Genomic DNA, 20,518 nt, shown 5'->3' on the forward strand with positions numbered 1-20,518 from the left:
AGTGAATTAAAACACACACACAAATGAGGGCATGTAAAAGTAACAGAATCTAAATAAGATTGATAGATTGTATCAATGTCAATTTCTAAGTTGTACTATTATACTATAGTTATACAAGATGTTACCACTGGGGTGAACTGGATAAAGGGTATATACTACAGTGTGAATCTACAATAAGCTCAAATGAAAACTAAAAAAAAAATTATGTAAAAATATTTGCCCTAAGAGTTGGAATAGGGCTTCCCTGGTGGCGCAGTGGTTGAGAATCTGCCTGCCAATGCAGGGGACACAGGTTCAAGCCCTGGTCTGGGAAGATCCCACATGCCACGGAGTAACTAAGCCCGTGAGCCACAATTACTGAGCCTGCGCGTCTGGAGCCTGTGCTCCGCAACAAGAGAGGCCACGACAGTGAGAGGCCCGCGCACCGCGATGAAGAGTGGCCCCCACTTGCCGCAACTAGAGAAAGCCCTCGCACAGAAACGAAGACCCAACACAACCAAAAATAAATAAATAAATAAATAAGATTAAAAAAAAAAAAGAGTTGGAATACTGTTAAAATACAAATTATTATAATAAAGGGAAACATTATTTTTTCACTGTTAAAAACTGGTGTGATCTTCTGATTTTTAAAAAAATCTTTTCCATCTGTCAAGTTCGTAGCTGGAGAAGCTTCCTTCTTTTTCAGGTAATGATGACAAACTCACAAGACCTTTAAAGTACTTAGTAAAGCATCAAATCATTCTTGAAGAATTAAGAAAAGAACTTGTGACCCTACTAGGCCAAAGACTAGAGTCAGCAGTTTTTCACTCTCTTTTACCCTTCCCAAAGTGTGTGAAAATTTACTTGCTGTTAGATTTTCTTGTTTTTTAATTTTGGCCGACTCTAAAACTCAGGTCTGCCTTTAGAAGTGAAAAGTGCACCCAAGATGAAATGGATTATTGCCATAAACCATTTTAAGAAAAGAAACAATGAGATAGAAAATCCTTATAAACTTCAAAAGAAAATTCTTGGGAAATATGTAAAGACTACTCTTTTATCTTGTAAGCATTCAACACCTGTGAGGCATTTGTTCTGTCATGCAGATCAGCCCTGAAACAGGTTTATGTGTGTATGTGTATGTATGTGTGTTTAAATTTTAGCATTTGCCATTCATCAAGTCAATTAGGCATCCACAATTAGAACCCCTATAAAGTGTGCTTTAATCCTGCTCCACACCCATCGGAAGGAATGAGGCTATACAACAATGCAGCTCCTGTATGAACAGGTAGTCTGTTCAAAAAAGTATTTAGGATTGTAACACTGGCAACCTGAGACACCTAATGAGGAAACAGCGCTCAAAAGACCAAAAGCGCTGCACTACAATTAACCTTATAACGTGTATGTGAATTTTGAAAGAAATGAAACAATTAAGGGCCCATGTGTGTAGTCACATAATACAAGAAACAACTTTACATAAGAATTCAGAAATAAGCCAAGAATTCAATTTGTGATAATCAAAATAAAAATCATTGCTATGTTAATTTTTACTCATTCTTGTTCACTACCCAGAACAAACCATATATGTATGTACTGTCACTGTACAAGTTATTTATGATTCTGAATTATAAATTGTAAGCCTAATAACACTTTTCTTGATAAATAGTGGCTTTATATATAGCTCAAATAATTAAGCTTCTACCAAAAACACAACTACTAGTATTTCTGTAACTGCCAAATCAATTATTTCAACTCCAAAGTAAAGACACTTGCCTTTATGAGATGCAGCCATATTTAAGGTGTGCTTAGTTTACTCTTAAGATTTAATTATCTCAAAATGGGTAAATTAATTTTTTGTGGATATTATCGAATTTATGTTAACACAAATGGAAAATAACATGTGAGAGTTAATGATAGTACTCTTTTTTTTATTGACAATATAGTTGATATTGTTACAGGTGTACAATATAGTGATTCCCAATTTTTAAAGGTTACACTCCATTTATAGTTGTTACAAAATATTGGCTATATTTCCCGTGTTGTATATATCCTTTTTTTTTTTTTTTTTGGCCGCACTGTGCAGCATGTGGGATCTCAGTTCCCGGACGAGGGATCGAACCCAAGCCCCATGCAATGGGAGTGTGGAGTCTTAACCACTGGATTGCTGGGGAAGTCCCTATCCTTGTAGCTTATTTTATACCTAATAGTTTATACCTCCTAATCTCCTACCTATATTGCCCCCCACTTCCCTTTCCCCACTGATAACCACTAGTTTGTTCTCTGTATCTGAGTCTGAGTGAGTCTGCTTCTTTTTTGTTATATTTACTAGTTTGTTGTATTTTTTTAGATTCCACATATAAGTGACATCATACAGTATTTGTCTTTCTCTATTTCACTTGGCATAATACCCTCTACGTCCACCCATGTTACTGCAAATGGCAAAATTTCTTTTTTTATGGCTGAGTAGTAGTCCATTCTTTTTTTTTTTTTTAAATGGCTGAGTACATATACACACCACATCTTTATCCATTCATCTGTTGATGAACACTTAGGTTGCTTCCATATCTTGGCAATTGCAAATAATGCTGCTATGAACATTGAGGTGCATGTATCTTTTCGAATTAGTGTTTTTGTTTTTTTTCGGATATATACCCAGGAGTACAATGGCTGGGTCATATATGGCAGTTCTATTTTCAGTTTTTTAAGCAACCTTCATACTTTTTTCCACAGAGGCTGCAACAATTTATATTCCCACCAACAGTGTATGACGGTTCCCTTTTCTTCACATCCTCGCCAACATTTCTTATTTGTGTTCTTTTTGATGATATCCATTCTGACAGGTGTGAGGTGATATCTCATTGTGGTTTTGATTTGCATTTTCCTGATGACTAGCCTTTCTTAATGAGTAGGACACTGATGTTATGGACCAAAATTACTTGCAACTCCTTTCATTGCTAATTTGTGTAGTCTTAATATGAATGTTATCTTTTTGGAATTTTTGATGAAACATCTAAGAAAATAAATGGAGCAATCCAAAACTGAATCAAAAAATATTTATCCTGTCATATTAGAGCCTCTTTACTTTCCGTTTCTTCAATGGGGCTCCAACTCTGTCCTCAAAAATCTGCCTAGTTTTCTATGAAATTGATTACCTTATTTACCAGATATAGAAAATACTACTAGATGAGATGTTGATGGTAAACCATAGCATGGACAAAAACCATTTATTAAAATGGTGACATTCTGAAAAATATTCTAAATTCCATCTTATTACCTGTGCTTTTTAATAATAAACCTGATACTGAAAGGGATTTTAAAAGCAAAAAAAAAAAAATTGTATCCAAACAAGTTCAGATGCATTTAAGTTCTTATGCGTATCTAAGAAAAATTATGTAACTCAAGTACTACCTTCGTATCTTTTCTTTTCCTTTTTTTTTTTTTTTTTTAACCTGTCATGAAGTTTTAAAAGCAATGACTGAATTTTGATTCCTATATATACTTCAAAACCTGCAAAGTCTGGACAAGTCCATGTTTGACGTCTTTCAAATAGTCTCTTATACTGGTTTCTCCAAGTGGATCCTCTACTTAAAAAAAAAAAAAAAAATTAAGTACCCTTTAGGCATGTCTTTGATGCTATCACAGAGTCACAGGATCTAATTTTATATGGAACTATCTGGAACACATTGACAAGGGACTGTCAAAAAAGTTTTCCTTTCAACAAATTTGCCTGGGCCCAACCAAAATGTTTTTAAATAACATACTAATTTTTAAAAAATAATGCGCAATCACTTAAAACTGAAGAATCTGTAAGTGATTTTGAAATTGGTAAAAGTAGCCTGATCAATATATTATAATATGCCGGAAGTTATCTTATCTCATCACCTGAAACATATATCCAATACCTACCATTCATAAAGCACATATATATTAATCAAAATCATCAACACAACTGCTGTATTCCTCCCTTAAAGTTTTTCCATGTATATAAACTAATGCTCCTGAGAGTGTGATGGCTACTAAGAGTATGGCCACGAGGAGTACACACTTTAAAAAAAAATTATCCATTATGTAATATTTGTGAGTCTTATATGTTCTATAATCTGATGAATGGCATGTTGTTCTTATCAAACAATATGTTATTTATTTTCTTGATGCTTCCTCATCATAGAGGTCTCCTGAAGACCCTGAAACACCAATGAACATGAGGAAGAAAGCTGCCAAATACTTTATCCCTGTTAAATTAGGAGCCTAAAAAATAAAACTGTCCCAGTTTTAAATGGGTATGCCTAAAAATTCTAAAATGAAGATTATGAAAAACAAGCAGTTTGGTTAAGTAATGAAATAACCACAAAAATAAGTCACATAGGGCTTCCCTGGTGGCGCAGTGGTTGAGGACCTGCCTGCCAATCCAGGGGACACAGGTTCGAGCCCTGGTCTGGGAGGATCCCACATGCCGCAGAGCGACTAGGCCCGTGAGCCACAATTGCTGAGCCTGTGCGTCTGGAGCCTGTGCTCCGCAACAAGAGAGGCCGCGATAGTGAGAGGCCCGTGCACTGCGATGAACAGTAGCCCCCGCTTGCCACAACTAGAGAAAGCCCTCGCACAGAAACGAAGACCCAACACAGCCATAAATAAATAAATAAATAAATTAGGGCTTCCCTGGTGGCGCAGTGGTTGAGAATCTGCCTGCCAATGCAGGGGACATGGGTTCGAGCCCTGGTCTGGGAGGATCCCACATGCCACGGAGCAACTAAGCCCGTGAGCCACAACTACTGAGCCTGCGCGTCTGGAGCCTGTGCTCCGCAACAAGAGAGGCCGCGATAGTGAGAGGCCCGCGCACTGCGATGAAGAGTGGCCCCCACTTGCCGCAACTGGAGAAAGCCCTTGCACAGAAACGAAGACCCAACACAGCCAAAAATAAATAAATAAATTTATAAAAAATAAATAAATAAATTAATTAATTAATTTAAAAAAATCCTAATGTGATAAAAAAAATAAGTCACATATAAAACAGTATGTACACTGAACACAACAATACAATAATCTACATGCATTTCTTTTAAAACTAGGAAAGAATAAACAAATGCCATTCCTATAAAATGGTGATTTATTTTTCTTTTCTCAACTTTCTACAGTATCATCTAAAAATGAAAATTTAAAGTAAATAGGTAGTAAAGCATTTCAGGGTTTTAGAGATATAAAACTTTGAGATTTTCATATATTATGGGATTTTAAAAACTTATGTTCAAGAAAATGTTTCATTGATGCAGCTGAACTATGCAATTCATTCAGATACCATTTACTAATTTCTTACTATGTGCCAAGCACTTTTACCTATGGAAATGCAGGTAGAAAGATGAGTAAGATAGGGACTCTGCATAATAAAATTTTAATGATCTTCTTAAAATTTTAATGTCTTGTTATAAGACAACGGAAAGTAATCATTTGAAGGATAAAGAATTTAACCTTATACTTGAAGATGGCAGAATGCTAATTCTTCTCTGTTAAATGTTTAATAAAAACTCAAGTACATCTGGTCCTATTTAAATCATTTGAAGATATTGTATTTGCTTTACCTCCAGGTCACAAAGAATAAGCTTTTTTATAGTGTATATCTCCTATAATAGTTTAAACTTGAAACTATTCCTATTAGTAAACTTACATGCTGGGGTCACAGTATTATAAACCAAGAGGAAGATATGGCTTCTCTTCAACAGAAGTTGGGAGATGTTATTATTCCTTTGCAGTTTTAAAAGTGCACGTAGCTGATTACATTGTTATTATCAGTGTAGCCATTATACAAGACAGAATATCTTGTATCTGGATTATTTTTGCTATCATTTCATTATATAACTATACTGTATAAATATTTTCCTAAAGAGAATGAATACAATGCCCCCAAAACCTACTGTGTCTTCTTCACTGTTGTATTCTCAGCAACTGCTACCATTCCCAGCATATAATTCAATAACTGCTCACTGAATGAAAAGCAAGTGAATTCTAAAACTCAGAATACTTCCTCAATGTTTCACACTACATTTTCTGGGGGAAAACAGTGTAGTCAAATGAAGAGCAGAATTAATGTAAAATACTCCTATTTGTCCCTGAACATATGACCACAAGCACAGTCACTTAAAAATCAGATCTTTATCACTAACAACAAATTTGAATTTCTAAACTTTCAAATATTTGAAGTGAACTAATCTGCCTCAGATGTAAACAGCTCCTATCAATTGATAGGGAAAAGGCCAACTACCAAAGAATAATCAGGTATATAAACAGTTCTTGAGAAAGAAATACAAATCACCCTCAAGCATAAGCAAAGATGCTTAACCTCATTCATAAGGGAAATATAAACTAAAACTACACTGAAAATAATCAATAGATATATTAATCAAACACAACATGGAGAATTCTTCTAGATACAGATGGGAACAAACCAACTATAAAAAGACATTTCAGATAACTGGGGAAATTTGAACACAATCATCTAATAGGTATAAGATGACATTAAAGAATTTGTTTTGTTAGTGCAATAATGGCATTTTTTTGTTAAAAAAGACTACTGGAATATATTGAAGTATTTATAGATGAAATTATGTCAGAAAGTTCAAAATAACTGAGTGGAAGAGGGATAAAGATGCAAATGCAACATAAGTAAAACAAGGTTGGCTGTGTACTGATAATGGTTGAAGCTGCCTGATGGGTAAATAGGAGTTCATTATGCTATTCTCTTTACTTTTATAAATGTATAATATTTCCTAAAATTAAAAAGTCTTAAACTTTAAATTTAAAAAAATGGAAGAATACACACACAAAAGATAATAAAAGTGGTTACCTGTTTGTGTGTGGGGAGAAGAGGGTAAATTTTTGCTGTTTATTTTGTGTTTTCACAATTTTAGAAAAAAAAGTTTAAATTAAAAAAAAAAATGGATAAAACAATAATAACTCCATTGACACCTGGATTTCTAACCGAACACTAATGTACCCTGACTGCATCAGCAATCCTAATATGCTGAAAGAGAGCTTTAATGGTAACATGCATCAGAATAATCTACCAAAGAATGAGCATAATAGAGCAGTAACAGATGCAAGTGAAGTAGTAGATGTAGTTGAACTCCAACCTTTCATAATAAAATTAAAGAGTTTCTAATATTTTTCTCAGCTAAGAATTCAAAAACTACAATTAAGAAATAGACACTTGGGCTTCCCTGGTGGCGCAGTGGTTGAGAATCTGCCTGCCAATGCAGGGGACACGGGTTCGAGCCCTGGTCTGGGAGGATCCCACATGCCGCGGAGCAACTAGGCCCGTGAGCCACAATTACTGAGCCTGCGCGTCTGGAGCCTGTGCTCCGCAACAAGAGAGGCCGCGATAGTGAGAGGCCCGCGCGCTGCGATGAAGAGTGGCTCCCACTTGCCGCAACTAGAGAAAGCCCTCGCACAGAAACGAAAACCCAACACAGCCATAAATAAATAAATAATTCCCATTTAAAAAAAAAAAAAAAAAAAAAAGAAAGAAATAGACACTTTCAGCAAAGTTGTAGGACACAAAGCAACACACAAAAATTAGTGGCGTTTCTTTACGTTAACCACGTGCACTCTGAAGAGGAAATTAAGAAAATCCCATTTACAATAGCATCCAAGAGCAGCCAATACAAAATAAGGAATAAGCTTAACCAAGGAGATGAAAGACTTGTATGATGAAAACTACAAAACATCACTGAAAGAAATTTAAAAAAGGAAAGACATCTTATGTTCATGGACTGGAAGACTTAATATTGTTAAGATGTCAACATTACTCAAAGTGATCTACAGATGCAATGCAATCTCTATTGAAATCCCAACGATGTTTTTTTGCAGAAATAGGAAAATATGTCCTAAAATTCATATGAAATCTCAAGGGACTCCGAATAGCCAAGACAATCTTGAAAAAGAACAAAGTTGGAAGTCACATATTTCCTGATTTCAAAACTTAATAAAAAGCTACAATAATCAAAACAATATGGTACTGGCATAAAGACAAACATACAGACCAATTAGAATAGAGCCTTGGCCCCCTTCTCAAAAAAATGGTTTTTGAGAAGGGTGCCAAGACCATTCAATGGGGAAAGGACAGTCTTTTCAACAAAGGGTGCTGGAAAACTAGATATCCACAGCAAAAGAATGAAGTTATACCCTTACCTTACACCATATACGAAATTCACCTCATAATGGATCAAGGACCTAAACATAAGATCTAAAACTATAAAACTCTTAGAAGAAAACACAAGGCAAAACTTAATGGCAACGGATCTGGCAATGATTTCTTGGATATAATACCAAAAATACAGACAACAAAAGAAAAAAGTAGATAAATTAGACTATATCAATATTAAAAACTTCTATGCATCAAAGGACACAATTAACAGAGTGAAGAAGCAACTCACAGAATGGGAGAAAATACTTGCAAACCATATATCAGGTAAGAGATTAATATCCAGAATATACAAAGAACTTCAACCACAACAAAAACCAATATGATTAAAAAACAGGCAAAGAACTTGAATAGACATTTCTCCAAAGATACACAAATGGCCAATAAGCACATGAAAAGCTAACATCACTAATCATTAGGGAAATGAAAACAGTATGAAGGCTCCTTAAACAACTAAAAAGAGTTACCATATGATCCTGCAATCCCACTCCTGGGCATATATCAGGAGAAAACCCTTATTTGAAAAGATACATGCACCTCAATGTTCATAGCAGCACTGTTTACAATAGCCAAGACATGGAAGCACCTAATGTCCATTGACGGATGAATGGATAAAGAAGATGTGGCACATATATACAATGGAATATTACTCAGCCATAAAAAGAATGAAATAATGCCATTTGCAACAACACGGATGGACCTAGAGATTATCATACTAAGTGAAGTAAGCCAGACAAAGACAAATATGATATCACTTACATGTAGAATCCAAAAAAAATGATACAAATGAACTTATTTACAAAACAGAAAGAGACTCACAGACACAGAAACCAAACTTATGATTACCAAAGGGGACTGGGGGGGCGGGGGTGGGGGAGATAAATTAGGAGTTTGGGATTAACATATACACACTACTATATATAAAATGGGTAAACAACAAGGACCTACTATACAGCACAGGGAACTATATTCAACATCTTGTATAACCTATAATGGAAAAGAATCTGAAAAAGAATATATATATGTATATATATGTGTAACTGAATCACTTTGCTGTACACTTGAAACCAACACAACATTGTAAATTAACTATACTTCAATTTTAAAAAAAGAGAAAGCTATTCAACTGAGGGGAAAAGAAAAAACTATAAAGCACTGTAGTATTAACCTATGGTTGCAGTAGGTAATCAAGAAACAAATGTAAGATGAAGCATTTCCCACACATGGGGGAAATGTATTACATGAAAGTCACAGAATTAGATAGGTATATTAAGGCTTACTATCAAACCTTGAGTTTAGCTTTAATAGTTTAGCTTTTAATAGTACATTTTAACACAATCATATATAACATTTATACACTCAACCTAACCGCAACAGCTCAATTCTCTGTATGCTCATTGCATTTCATATAAACCTTTTAGCTCTTAGTTCACTATACTGTTAATTATCTGTTCACATGACTCTCTCTCTACCAGACTGCAGGCTCTTTGAAGGCAAACTGCCATTTACTTTTGGGTCTCAGGGCTTGGTGGCAAACCTAAGCACTGAGACACAAATTCTGAAGGTTTGTCGAATGACTTAGGTAGTATTTTTATGTCAATAAACAATCCTGCAAATAATTTTACAGAAGATAATTAAGTTTAGAGGTTATGTAACTTGCTGAGATCACAGAGCAAGTACATAAATGAAATTAGAATTCAAATCCAGATCTTCGGTCAACAATTTCTATGCCCCTTCCACCACACCATACATATTACCAAAAGTAACTACAAGCTGTGCAAGAGCTACATTCTGTGGTAGTTGTCTGTAGTCAAAAAGCAACAACTCAACCATAAAAATGAATCTCCCAAAATTGGAATAGTAAAGGTCCCTTAAAAATGAGATCTTTGAACTGTCATAAAAATTAGTTACTACTATTCTAGTCTCAGCAGAATACTGCTACCAAGTATTTCAGAAAAAAATTACCTTGTACTTCTTTATCATGATACTCCTTTAGTTTTGTCCAAAGATCCTTAAAGTCATTAGATACATCTGTAGAACTAGGGCTTCCACAACTGCTTCCCGAGACGTTCATCTTACTTAATATGCTCACACTTCTACTGCCTAATGTTTTCTGACCTTTTCTGTTACATTATACAGGTCTGAAGTTGTCTTTGGCCAGTTCAAATACCTGAAACAACAGATTGCAACATAAGTGAATTCTGCATTTATCTTTGTGTAATTTGAAATCAGTATGACTTCAAGCCCAGGCAGCTGATCTCAAGTTTTCCTTATTTACCTATGATCAATCACTTCAGAATTTGAGGGGGTGGAAGTGAGGAAAAAAGATGAGTATGGTGAGAAAAGCCCCAATTTCAGTTATCCGGCCTTAAGTTAAGCTACACTTTCAGGCAAATTTTTTCTTATTCCACCTATGAGGAAGTAATTACCTACATTATGTTAAGTTGAAAGGATTATGATATAGAGAGGTTTGTAATCATTCATTGTCAGTATTGTTTCCACATTCTAAAAGAATGTATTGCTTTTTTAACTGTTGAGTTGATATGGAATACAACAATATATTGAACCAAAAACTGGAAAACACTCTGAAATATTCTTGACTTAATAAGCATTCACATCTAGACACACAGACACACACACTGTAAAAGAGCAAGAAAGATGATTGACATAACACGAGTATCTGAACAGCTTTCTCATAACAATGAAATCAGTGAGCAAGATACAGACACAGCCAAGATCTATGAATACAGAAACATCTAAAAACAAGGCAAATATGGGTGAAGCTATTTTGTGTCTCTCAGAATAAAGGTGAATGATTAAGTTTATTATTTGTGTAGCCCCTGAAGGAAGCAACAGGCTATTAAGTTCAAGTGGATTAATAAATATTTTAATATGTGTTCTTAAACTGAAACCATTAACTAGCTACTACTAAAAAAATAAAATAAAATGATTAACAAGTCTACTAACCCTCACATCCGGGTTCTTACTCAATGCCTTACCATTGCTAACAAGTGCCCAAACGGATTTAAGTGTCTTTTACTAACCATTTCCTGAGGTCTCTGATGAAGAGGCTAAGATAAGCAACGGCATGTCTAAAGGGAGCAATATTATGTGCAGAGCCACTTGGTAAACTATAAAGCACTACAGAAATAAAAATACATTTATTAAGCTTTTCAAAAATTGTGATTATACTTTTTTTAAAGATAATCAGTGAAAATTGAACAAGTACTAGATTTTACATAATATTAGGAAATTATTTTTAATTTCTAAAGAGGCTTGTATTCAACTATGTATTAACTCTAAAAGATAAATCAATGGGTCTATACTACTGTCAATAAAAGCCACCATTTATTAAGTGGAGTGTGCTGTTTTACATTCCCTTTTAATTTAATCTTCACAATTGTATAAAACAGCTACTACTGATATTATTAATTTCATTTTAGAGTTGAAGAAAACAGGCTTAAGAGACTAAGTGACTCGCCCAAGGTCACATCACTAGGACACGGCTACTACGGCCACGTCCCCGCTGCAACTCAAGTTGTGATGCCAATGAACTCCAAAATACTTCTAAGAAGCAAAAAAACAAAAACAAAAAAAAGTTAACTATTTGTATTAATCAAAAAGTTCAAAACAAAGTTTTAGTTACTTTAATGAACAATTTAAAATTGTATATTTTAGTATTAAATAGTTTAAAACCAATAGTGTAAAATAAGCTTCCTTTAATAAATATAGCTACCTTCAGGGGTAATAAAAAGGTTAAATGTTTTTTTCCCCCCACATAACAATTTATCAATACTAAGCTGTTCAGATACTCGTGTTATGCCAATCATCTTTCTTGCTCTTTTACAGTGTGTGCGTCTGTGTGTCTAGATGCTTATTAAGTCAAGAATATTTCAGAGTGTTTTCCAGTTTTTGATTCAATATATTGTATTCCACATCAACTCAAAAGTTAAAACCCTTTCCAATCTATTTTGCATGCTTAGCACTTTTTGCTGGCATTTCTTTTGATATTGAACCGTTATTCGCTGCACGAATAATTTCTCAAAAATGTGCATCTCGCCTCTCAAGTTGCATCCTGGGCTCAACAGTCTGCAAAAATTTAACACATTTCAATGCTTCCTGTTGCAGTGTAAACCATAAACCACCACAATGAAGGTGCTCAAGAGAAGATTTCTTTCCTGTCACACCATACACATTCTTAGGTGAGGCAAGAGCCGCTCCTCAGTTCACACAAGGGCCCTGGCCAAACTGAATAGGGACTCTGACTGCTGCTCTTACGAGCAGAGCAGAGGTCCAGTGGCTCCCATCCCAGGACCCTTAGGCGTCAGCCTCCTCCCGCGCCGCGAAGGGCTGGCGGTCCGCCCTCGCCAAAGCGCTCCCCCAGCAAACCGCACGACCGGCGCCGGAAGCCCGCGCGGCGACCCCGGGCGCAGGTCGGCGCATGCGCGTGGCGGGCCCGGCGCCAGCAGGCAAGTTCTCAGCTGGTGCGAAGACTAGGGAACAGCACTGAGTGCTGGCTCGTCCGCAATCCGGTCTACCTCCCGCGGAGTTTAGGCCGGCTGCAGCCGACTCCTCAGATTCAGCCCCAGAGCCATACAGCCATCCCCACCCCGGGTCCAAACGCCTTCGGTCAGCCGGCAGCTCCAGACCGGAAATAGCCCGCTAGGACCCAGCGCTTTGGGTCGGGGAAAGAGATTCGTTCTACTCACGGCAAGATTGCCTCGAGATTCTCGAAATCCCCAGCAGGAATGCGAGCACGCTCTGGAGCGGGGAAGAGACGGCCGTTCGCTTTTCTGCTTGTTCCCTCACTAATCTGCCAAACCGCCAGCAGCCAAGCTGCCCCCTCGGGGCAGCCCGCGCTTTCCAGCGCTGGGGGAGGGCCCGAGGGCCGCCGGCTCCGCTCGCCCCGCCCGGACCTCGCGCGACGTCACGCAACGTCGCGTGGGAGTTCCCGCGACGTCACGCCTCTTCCTCCTCCTCCCGCCGCGGAGCGAGGTGGTGCCCCTCACGACCGCTGCGGAGGAGCTGGGTCGGCGTTGAGTCCCACCGCGTTGGGCGGTGACTGGAGAGTGGAGCTCCTCTTTTGAGCCGTCAGAAGAGGCTCCGAGAGCTGGCGGGCACCACCGCGTTTTTGAGAGGGCCTGGAGAAAGCTCACGCTGTTCTGTCTGCGGAGCTTTACGTTCTCCTAAGAAGTGATCAGTGTGTCTGACTTAAGCCCGTTTCTGGGAAAGCACGTAGGAGCGGCCTGTACCAGATGGAAAGTAAAAGTTAACTGAGGAGGGAAGGGATACAGATCAATCTAACGTAGCTTTCCGGCTGGTAGCTCTTACCTACAGTTTAGTGATGCGACCTGACGGGACTGGGTGGCGAGGCCGCGTAGCAAAATGAACGATGTATATTTTGCACAGGTTAAAGAAAGTTTCTGACGAACCTGAAATGAGACGGAATCAGAAGTGACGCATTATTTATTGGAACAACATGCTGTTAGGTAATTTTTTTAAGTCAACGTTTTATGTGGCTGTTCGTTTATAAACATTCAAATTGTTAGTATATTTTCCTATTTATATTTCCTATTTAAAAGAAGCGTTTTAGCGTTAGAAATTCTAAATATATGAAGTTGAAGAAAATAAACAGAATAGACAGTATCATAATATTTTTTAAACCAGTTCAGTACTTTTCTTTAATACTTATAAGACCTGGGAGGAAGACAGAGGATATTATAAACTTTAAAAAGTAGAGTTGTATTTGGGAAATCATAGATATAAAATGTGTAAAATAATTTTCTCGTTCATTCCCGGTCTTAAGGGATGAGTATCACAGCTTACTCCTTGCGAGTGGACATAACAGGATGTTTCTGTACCATCCTAGCAATGCTGTAGGAACGTTGGCATCTTTAAAAAAGAGAGCTGATGAACTTTCATTACCCTGTTAAAGTATCATTCACTTCCAAATTTTATCTTGTTTTAGTCTTTTCTATCAGATCCTCTTATAGCACTATGTGCTATGTACCTTCCTATCTGACACTTACTGCAGTTTTCATTATTTATTTAATTAATTCTGTCTCCTCACCTAGACTCTTAAGTTTCTTAAGGTCAAAACCATGTCTTGTTCACCTTTTTATCACCAGAAACTAACCCAGTGCTTGCCAGAGAGTCAGTCTCCGTGTAAAATGAATGAATTGGGCGTTCCTTTAGGGATTCATCTCTTTCATTTCAGCGGAGAATATCTTTGAATCCATTCTAAATTCTTAGATTCTCTTTATGGGATTTTATGATAATCACTTTAACGGTGGAAACAGTAGGCATACTTGTAGATATCTGCCTCCAGTAAGGAGCCTTAAGACCTACATATAAATTATGAAGTCCTATGAGAAAACTTCTATGAGAAAACTTCTTTAACAGAGAAGCAGATATTTTGAACTCTTTGTAATACTGGGTTTCTCAAATTTTATGGCTTAGAACAATGCTTCCCAAACTTTTTCAGTACCTGGAAAAAGAATACTTGTATTACATATTGTGATAAAAAATGAGACTGCTTCCATCCAGAGGTAACAGAAACTAGGATTCCAGCCACCTCAGGCCCAGCACTGCCACCTTGAGGGTTGGGAGTTTAATGTCCTAGCATACGTATTGGAGGCCCTTGGTTAGGTTACTCAATTTAAAAATTGTGTGGTGAAATGGTTAAAACGGTAACTTTTATATATGTACACTTAACCACAATGAGAAAAATTGTGTACTAAAAACTCTAGGATTCTTAGAACTGTAGAATTTTGGAACTATGTAGATTTTGAAATCATCTAACTCAAGCCATTTTACAACTGCAACTCTTTGTTGATTCATTCTATACAATCTGCTTACCTCCTACAGCTGGGTAGTTGAGGGTTGTGATGGGAAAATCACATAACAGGTTAGACTGATAGCACTAAAATTACATGGTTTCAGACCTCATATAGGGCACCAATTAATCTCTAAAATAGCCTTTATTTAGCTCCTTCTGTTTCCTTTGCTGTCTTCCAAACCTTCACTGTTTTCCTCAAGCCTCTATACAGTATTCTCACTCTCAGCAGACACCTTCACCTCTTGGTTAAATAAGACAATGGGACTCAACAAGTGTGATCTTCCTGAAATTTCCTTTTCCTTTCTCAACTTTGTGAATTAGGCAATACCATTTTGCAGAGAAAAATGCAACCCTAATCCAATTGCTTCTCATCACCTCGTCTGTATCCACCCTGGGCCAAGCCACCATCATCTTAAACCTCTTCTGCATCAATAGCCTCCCTTTTTTTTTTTTAAATCAACTATCTTTCTACTTACACTGTTTTCCCTTTACAGTGTATTCTCCAACAGCAGTCAGAATGATTCTTTAAAACCTAAGTCAGAACATGACACTCCCTTAGCTTAAGACATGCCAGGGTCTTCCCATCACTTTAGAATAATATCAACCCCCTTTCCATGGAGTCAGGACAGGTCAATCACTGTATTCTATTGATGTTACCTCCTAAATAGAGTTCTGAATTAGTGCTTTCCTATCCATCCTCACTCTTTTTGCCCTAGTTTTGGCCCTGATATTTCTTACCTAGACTATGCTTCCAATCTTGCACCTAAATGCAGTTTCCACACAGCTGCCAGAATGCCCAACCATTATTTCTGATCTTGGCACTCCCTTGTTTAAAACCCTTCAGTGGCTCTCAATTGCCTAAAGATTAAAATTCAATCCCTTTAAAATGTCAAAGAAGCCCTTCTTAACCTTGCACCTCTACCCCGCACCTTATCCTTTCCCTCTAAAACAGGAGACTGCTTATATTCCTCCTTCCTGCTCTTTGCTATTTCATTGTCTTGGCTCATACAATCCTCTTCTCTTGAAATTACCTCCGCCCAGATCCTTTATATTTCACCCCCTTTCTACTTATCCTTTAAGACTTAGCTCAGGTAGTGCAGCTTCCAGGAGACTACCTTAATGTCTCTCTTCACCCCTTCTTCCTACCCCCTTCCACAAATAGCCCTCCTCATTCTCCCATACCCTTCTATATGTATCTTTGTCACTGCATTTAATGCTATTATATTGTAATTATGTTTATATCTTTTATCTTACCCAGCTAGGCTGCAAGGGGTTTCTTGATAGCGGAGACTGTGCTTTCTTCATTCTTCTCGGTATTCCTAGTTCTTATCAGAGAGTCTTAGAACAGTACTACCTAATAAAGCCACATATATGATTTAAAGTTTTCTACTAGCCGCATTTAAAAAGGTAAAATGAAACAGGTGAAATTAACTTAATGTTTTGTTTAACCTAATTTATCTAAAATATTATCATTTCAACATGTAATCCATATACAGATTTATGAATGAGGCCTTTTACATTATTTTTCTTCATACTGAGTCTTTAAAATCTGATGTGTATTTTACCTTCATAGGACATCTCAATTTGGATTAGCCACATTCCAAGTGCTCAAACTCACATGTGGCTAGTGGCTACCATATTGGCACAAAACATGCCTAGCATATATAATGAACAAATGAGGTTACATGATTTACCTGAAGAACCAAGATGGAGCTGATTCCTATGGAGCTGTTTCCTACTCTAAGGCTATTTCTGTTATTTGTGCTGGGCATTTCCCTTCTCTCTCCCACTCTACACATCATGCCATTCTCTTCCCCTCCCAGCAAATTTTTTGCCTGTATCCCCAGGCAAAAAATTTAGTGATTAAACCCATTATGATTATTTACGTAATAATGTCCAGCACCTTTAATACGAACACAAAATACTAGTAAACTGGAGTGAGCTGTATACCTACAGTCAGAACTACTTTAAGAGCAGAACAAAAGAGATAATAAGAGAAAGATAAAAATAATAAAGAGGGATAAGAGGGGAGAGAAGTATTAACATAATGGAAAATTATGCTGTCAAAATTTGTGTCAACCTAAATGAACATGATTTAATTTTTAAACAGTTGTTTACAGTAATTACTAAGTGTTGTTTGGGGTTAGGGGTACACATCAATTAGTGATCTTGCCCCAAGTGCCAAAATGTTTTATGATTTGAGTCGATGGTGCTGAGATTCCAGTTAGGTTGAGCAGTTTTATAATTGTTTTAAAAGATATTAAAAGATATTTAACATTCATGGAGGATGTCAGTATCACAGTATTTCTTTTGACAGTCTTAGGTGGTCATTAAAGTGCTTATAAAAGACATTAAAGATTATACATTGCTTTCTGATTAGAAAAATTAGCCTCATGTAGTCTAGCCAACTTCCAACTTAGGTAGAGAAACTTTATTTATTTTGATTATCACTATGGCTACATATACCTTCTTCATTTTCCTTTATAAACTATTAAAGTAGTTTGTGTTTTTAAGTACTTAGCTACTTCATTTCACATCAGCAATGGGCAAAGTTTTGTTAGCTATATAATTTTTCCAATTTAGGAACTATCACTTTATACTTGATAAATAGTCTTATACAGTATACTGTGTGCTTGCCTATTGGCATAGGTTTAAATGATGGTGGGCTGATCCAGGATGTTAATGATCTGCTATTTATTGTCAATGGAAAGAGGCATCTTTTTCTTCCAGGTCATCAGTTTGTATACAGTGGCTGCTTGGGCAGTATTTCATATCTCTGCAGTATAGGTTAATGAAGCGTAGGAATTTTGTTAAGATAGCCCTTAGGCCCTTTCTGTAACACTGGCATTTGTAAGAACCTCAGAGCTTAACCGCTGCAGAGATGATAAAAGAATTTGAGTGATCCCTAAGACTGTAGAGTGGAAAAGTGGATTGTATTTTGGGAATCTTGAAAAACCAATCTTTATCTTTTTATCCAGTAAATGTAGTTCTATACAACATTGTCCTGTGTACATATGTATAATGCTGCCCTGATGGAAACTGTGGGAACAATATTTACAGTAATGTAAATGGAAAATATTATGAAGAGTTAACTGTAGGAACAAGTCACTGACACTTGGAGTCTATTAATTAAAGCATTACTTGATGGGTTCACAGGAGCAAGCACGTTTAATATTCATTGCTTTGTCCACTTAAAAAAATAATGATGCATGTCTTAAATGGTAATTTTTCCATCTATGAATTAATGAATTTATTCACTGCTGGCAAATAGTTGTGATCTTTAATGTACTCATGCCTCACAAATTGCAGATATGTCTTCAAACACAGTGGCTGACTTTTTCCTCCATTTTTTTCTTATTCTAACTATGTTTGAGAAAAATAGACTTTTTAAAAAATAATGACATTTTGCTTTTCCTAATCCATATGTCAGTCTAAGGTTAAGGAAGCTTTGATAATTACTGATCCAAAAATGTTTTACGTTTAAAATTCAGTTCTTAGAGGAGGCCTTTGGTTTTAGCCAATACTTTTCTATTTTACTTAAGTTATAATCGGAAGTATTAGAAGTGAATAGTGAAATTAAATTATGTTTTAATTCACTTCTCACCCTTTGGGACAATTTGTTTTTGCAGACTAGGATAGGTAGAATTCCTCTTCCCAAATCTAGTACACTTATATAAAATGACCATATGCCCTGGCTTACCAGCAACAGTTTTGGTTAATGTCTGTTCTTCTGGCTTAACTATTAACAGGGCTGCCATTTACTCTAAAAAATGTCCTGGTTTGGGTGATAAGTCAAATGGTCAGAAGCTTTAGGGAATTTGAAATATAAACTAATAAAAAGGGGAAGATTCAAATGACCTTTTGTTGTCAGGAGTATTTTCTTCTCAACTATGTACAGATCTATCTAAACTCGTTTTAAAGAATATTATGATATAGATAATGTAAGCCATAAAAGAATTGCACTTTTTGATTTATTGCTAGTACTCTGAAATTCCCATTAGTTGGGAAGTGGTTTGTTTAATACTGATAGAAAATGGATTCAAGAAAAATTTGCGATGATAAAAATACAAAGTACTGTTCCTACTTCTCTTTTGAACCTAAAAATAACTGTATCATACAGGTAGAACAGGTACAGTTTTCATCTTTTCACAAAGGTTGATAAATTAGGTGGTGTGACTAGCACTATATGTACAAACTAGTAGGTAAGTTGACCCAAGACTTTAAACCCAGTCTTCTGGACATGAGTCCTGTGTCTATGATCTTTTCAGTACACCATGCTATTTTTGAAAAATAGAATCTCTGTGAAGCTTATTCTGTGCTTTTCTGTTTTTAATTTAGAAAATGCTTTTGAGAAAATAACCAAATAACGTTTCTGAAAAATTATTAAAAAATTATTACCTAAAGGCTAATTTGCAGTCCCAGTACATTTTTCTGTTTACTTCAGAAAGCTTTATATTATATGAGGTTACTATAAGGACTTTTAAATTTGATAGAAATTTAATTTAAGTCTTATTGAGAAGAGGAAAATAAACTGGGCTCTCTTGGTCAGGATTGGAATGAAGCACTATTCTATGAATTAATCTCAGTTTTTTTAGACTTTTTTGCAATAATAATTTTATTTCTTAGTAATTATGGCACATATGCCCTTTTACTTGGTTTACAATAGATGTGGACATTTGAGAGATGAATATAAATTGACTTCTAATGGAATTAGTGGAAGTGTTTATACTAGATTCCCAGCTAGATTCTTTCATGTAGTAAGTTTAAAACTAAATAGATTGAAGAGCCTTGAATTATGTTGTACTCTCAGAAGGGACCAGAGCAGGAAGTGCTCCAAAAATTGTGGCATTATTCTACAGTCAACGATGGCATATGGCCATATTCCCAGCCAATGGTACTGTGCAAGCCCTGAGTAAGAGATGATCAGGGTTTATGCTCTGGCCCTATCTCTGGTTATCTGCATGTTTCCTAGACAAGTCTTACTTCCTCAACTGGAAAATGAGAATACTCATACTTAGTATGTCCAAAAGGGTGGTTGTAAAAATGAGGTATTATATGTGAAATTACTTAAAGCTTGCCAGTTGGGAACAGAGTGGTAGAAGGCTTTCCAGGCAGAAGGCATGTGCAAAGGTTCTTCTGTGGGGAATCATTGTGAGCTCTGGAAAGTGTAAGTATATAGTAATGTATTTGTATAGGTTGATAGTGGGAAATCAGCAGCAGATCCACCGGATTTTTTGAATGAATTATAATTTGTAATTATAATCCTATTAAGCAAGTAATTTAACTTCTGTGTGCCTCAGTTGTTTATCAGTGATATGAAGGTAATAATATAAGCCTTGGGTATTTCACAAGATTGTTAAGGATTGAATGATTATATATATGTATTCAAATAGTGTAAGAACCTGTTGTTAATAATAGATAAATTTAAGAGCTACAGCTAATCAGAGAGATCTTTCCAATTGCTAACGTTATATAATTATAGTGAAATTGTTGAATTGCTATGCAAATTG

At 36.3% G+C, this 20,518-nt stretch overlaps 2 protein-coding genes across 6 annotated transcripts in view; one reads left to right on the forward strand and one right to left on the reverse strand.

The window, feature by feature from the left end:
• Window positions 1-13,018, reverse strand: part of RBBP8 (RB binding protein 8, endonuclease) — an 82,941-nt gene extending 69,923 nt beyond the window's left edge. For 3 of the 5 annotated variants that reach the window (XM_082353538.1, XM_082353537.1, XM_082353536.1), the window contains exons 1-2: window positions 12,880-13,018; window positions 10,136-10,340 (exon numbers count right to left, since the gene is read on the reverse strand). In XM_082353538.1, coding sequence (XP_082209664.1) covers window positions 10,136-10,244 — 109 coding nt within the window. In that variant the 5' untranslated portion in view covers window positions 10,245-10,340; window positions 12,880-13,018. The remainder of the gene's footprint in view (window positions 1-10,135; window positions 10,341-12,879) is intronic. The other 2 variants (XM_082353541.1, XM_082353539.1) reach the window with 1 other exon arrangement.
• The window catches only part of LOC309610562 (uncharacterized protein), a 651,150-nt gene that overhangs the window by 174,984 nt on the left and 455,648 nt on the right, over window positions 1-20,518 (forward strand). The window lies entirely within an intron of this gene.

The sequence above is a fragment of the Balaenoptera borealis genome (assembly GCF_965194805.1).
Source record: "Balaenoptera borealis genome assembly, chromosome: 14".
In the NCBI taxonomy this organism is placed as follows: domain Eukaryota; kingdom Metazoa; phylum Chordata; class Mammalia; order Artiodactyla; family Balaenopteridae; genus Balaenoptera; species Balaenoptera borealis.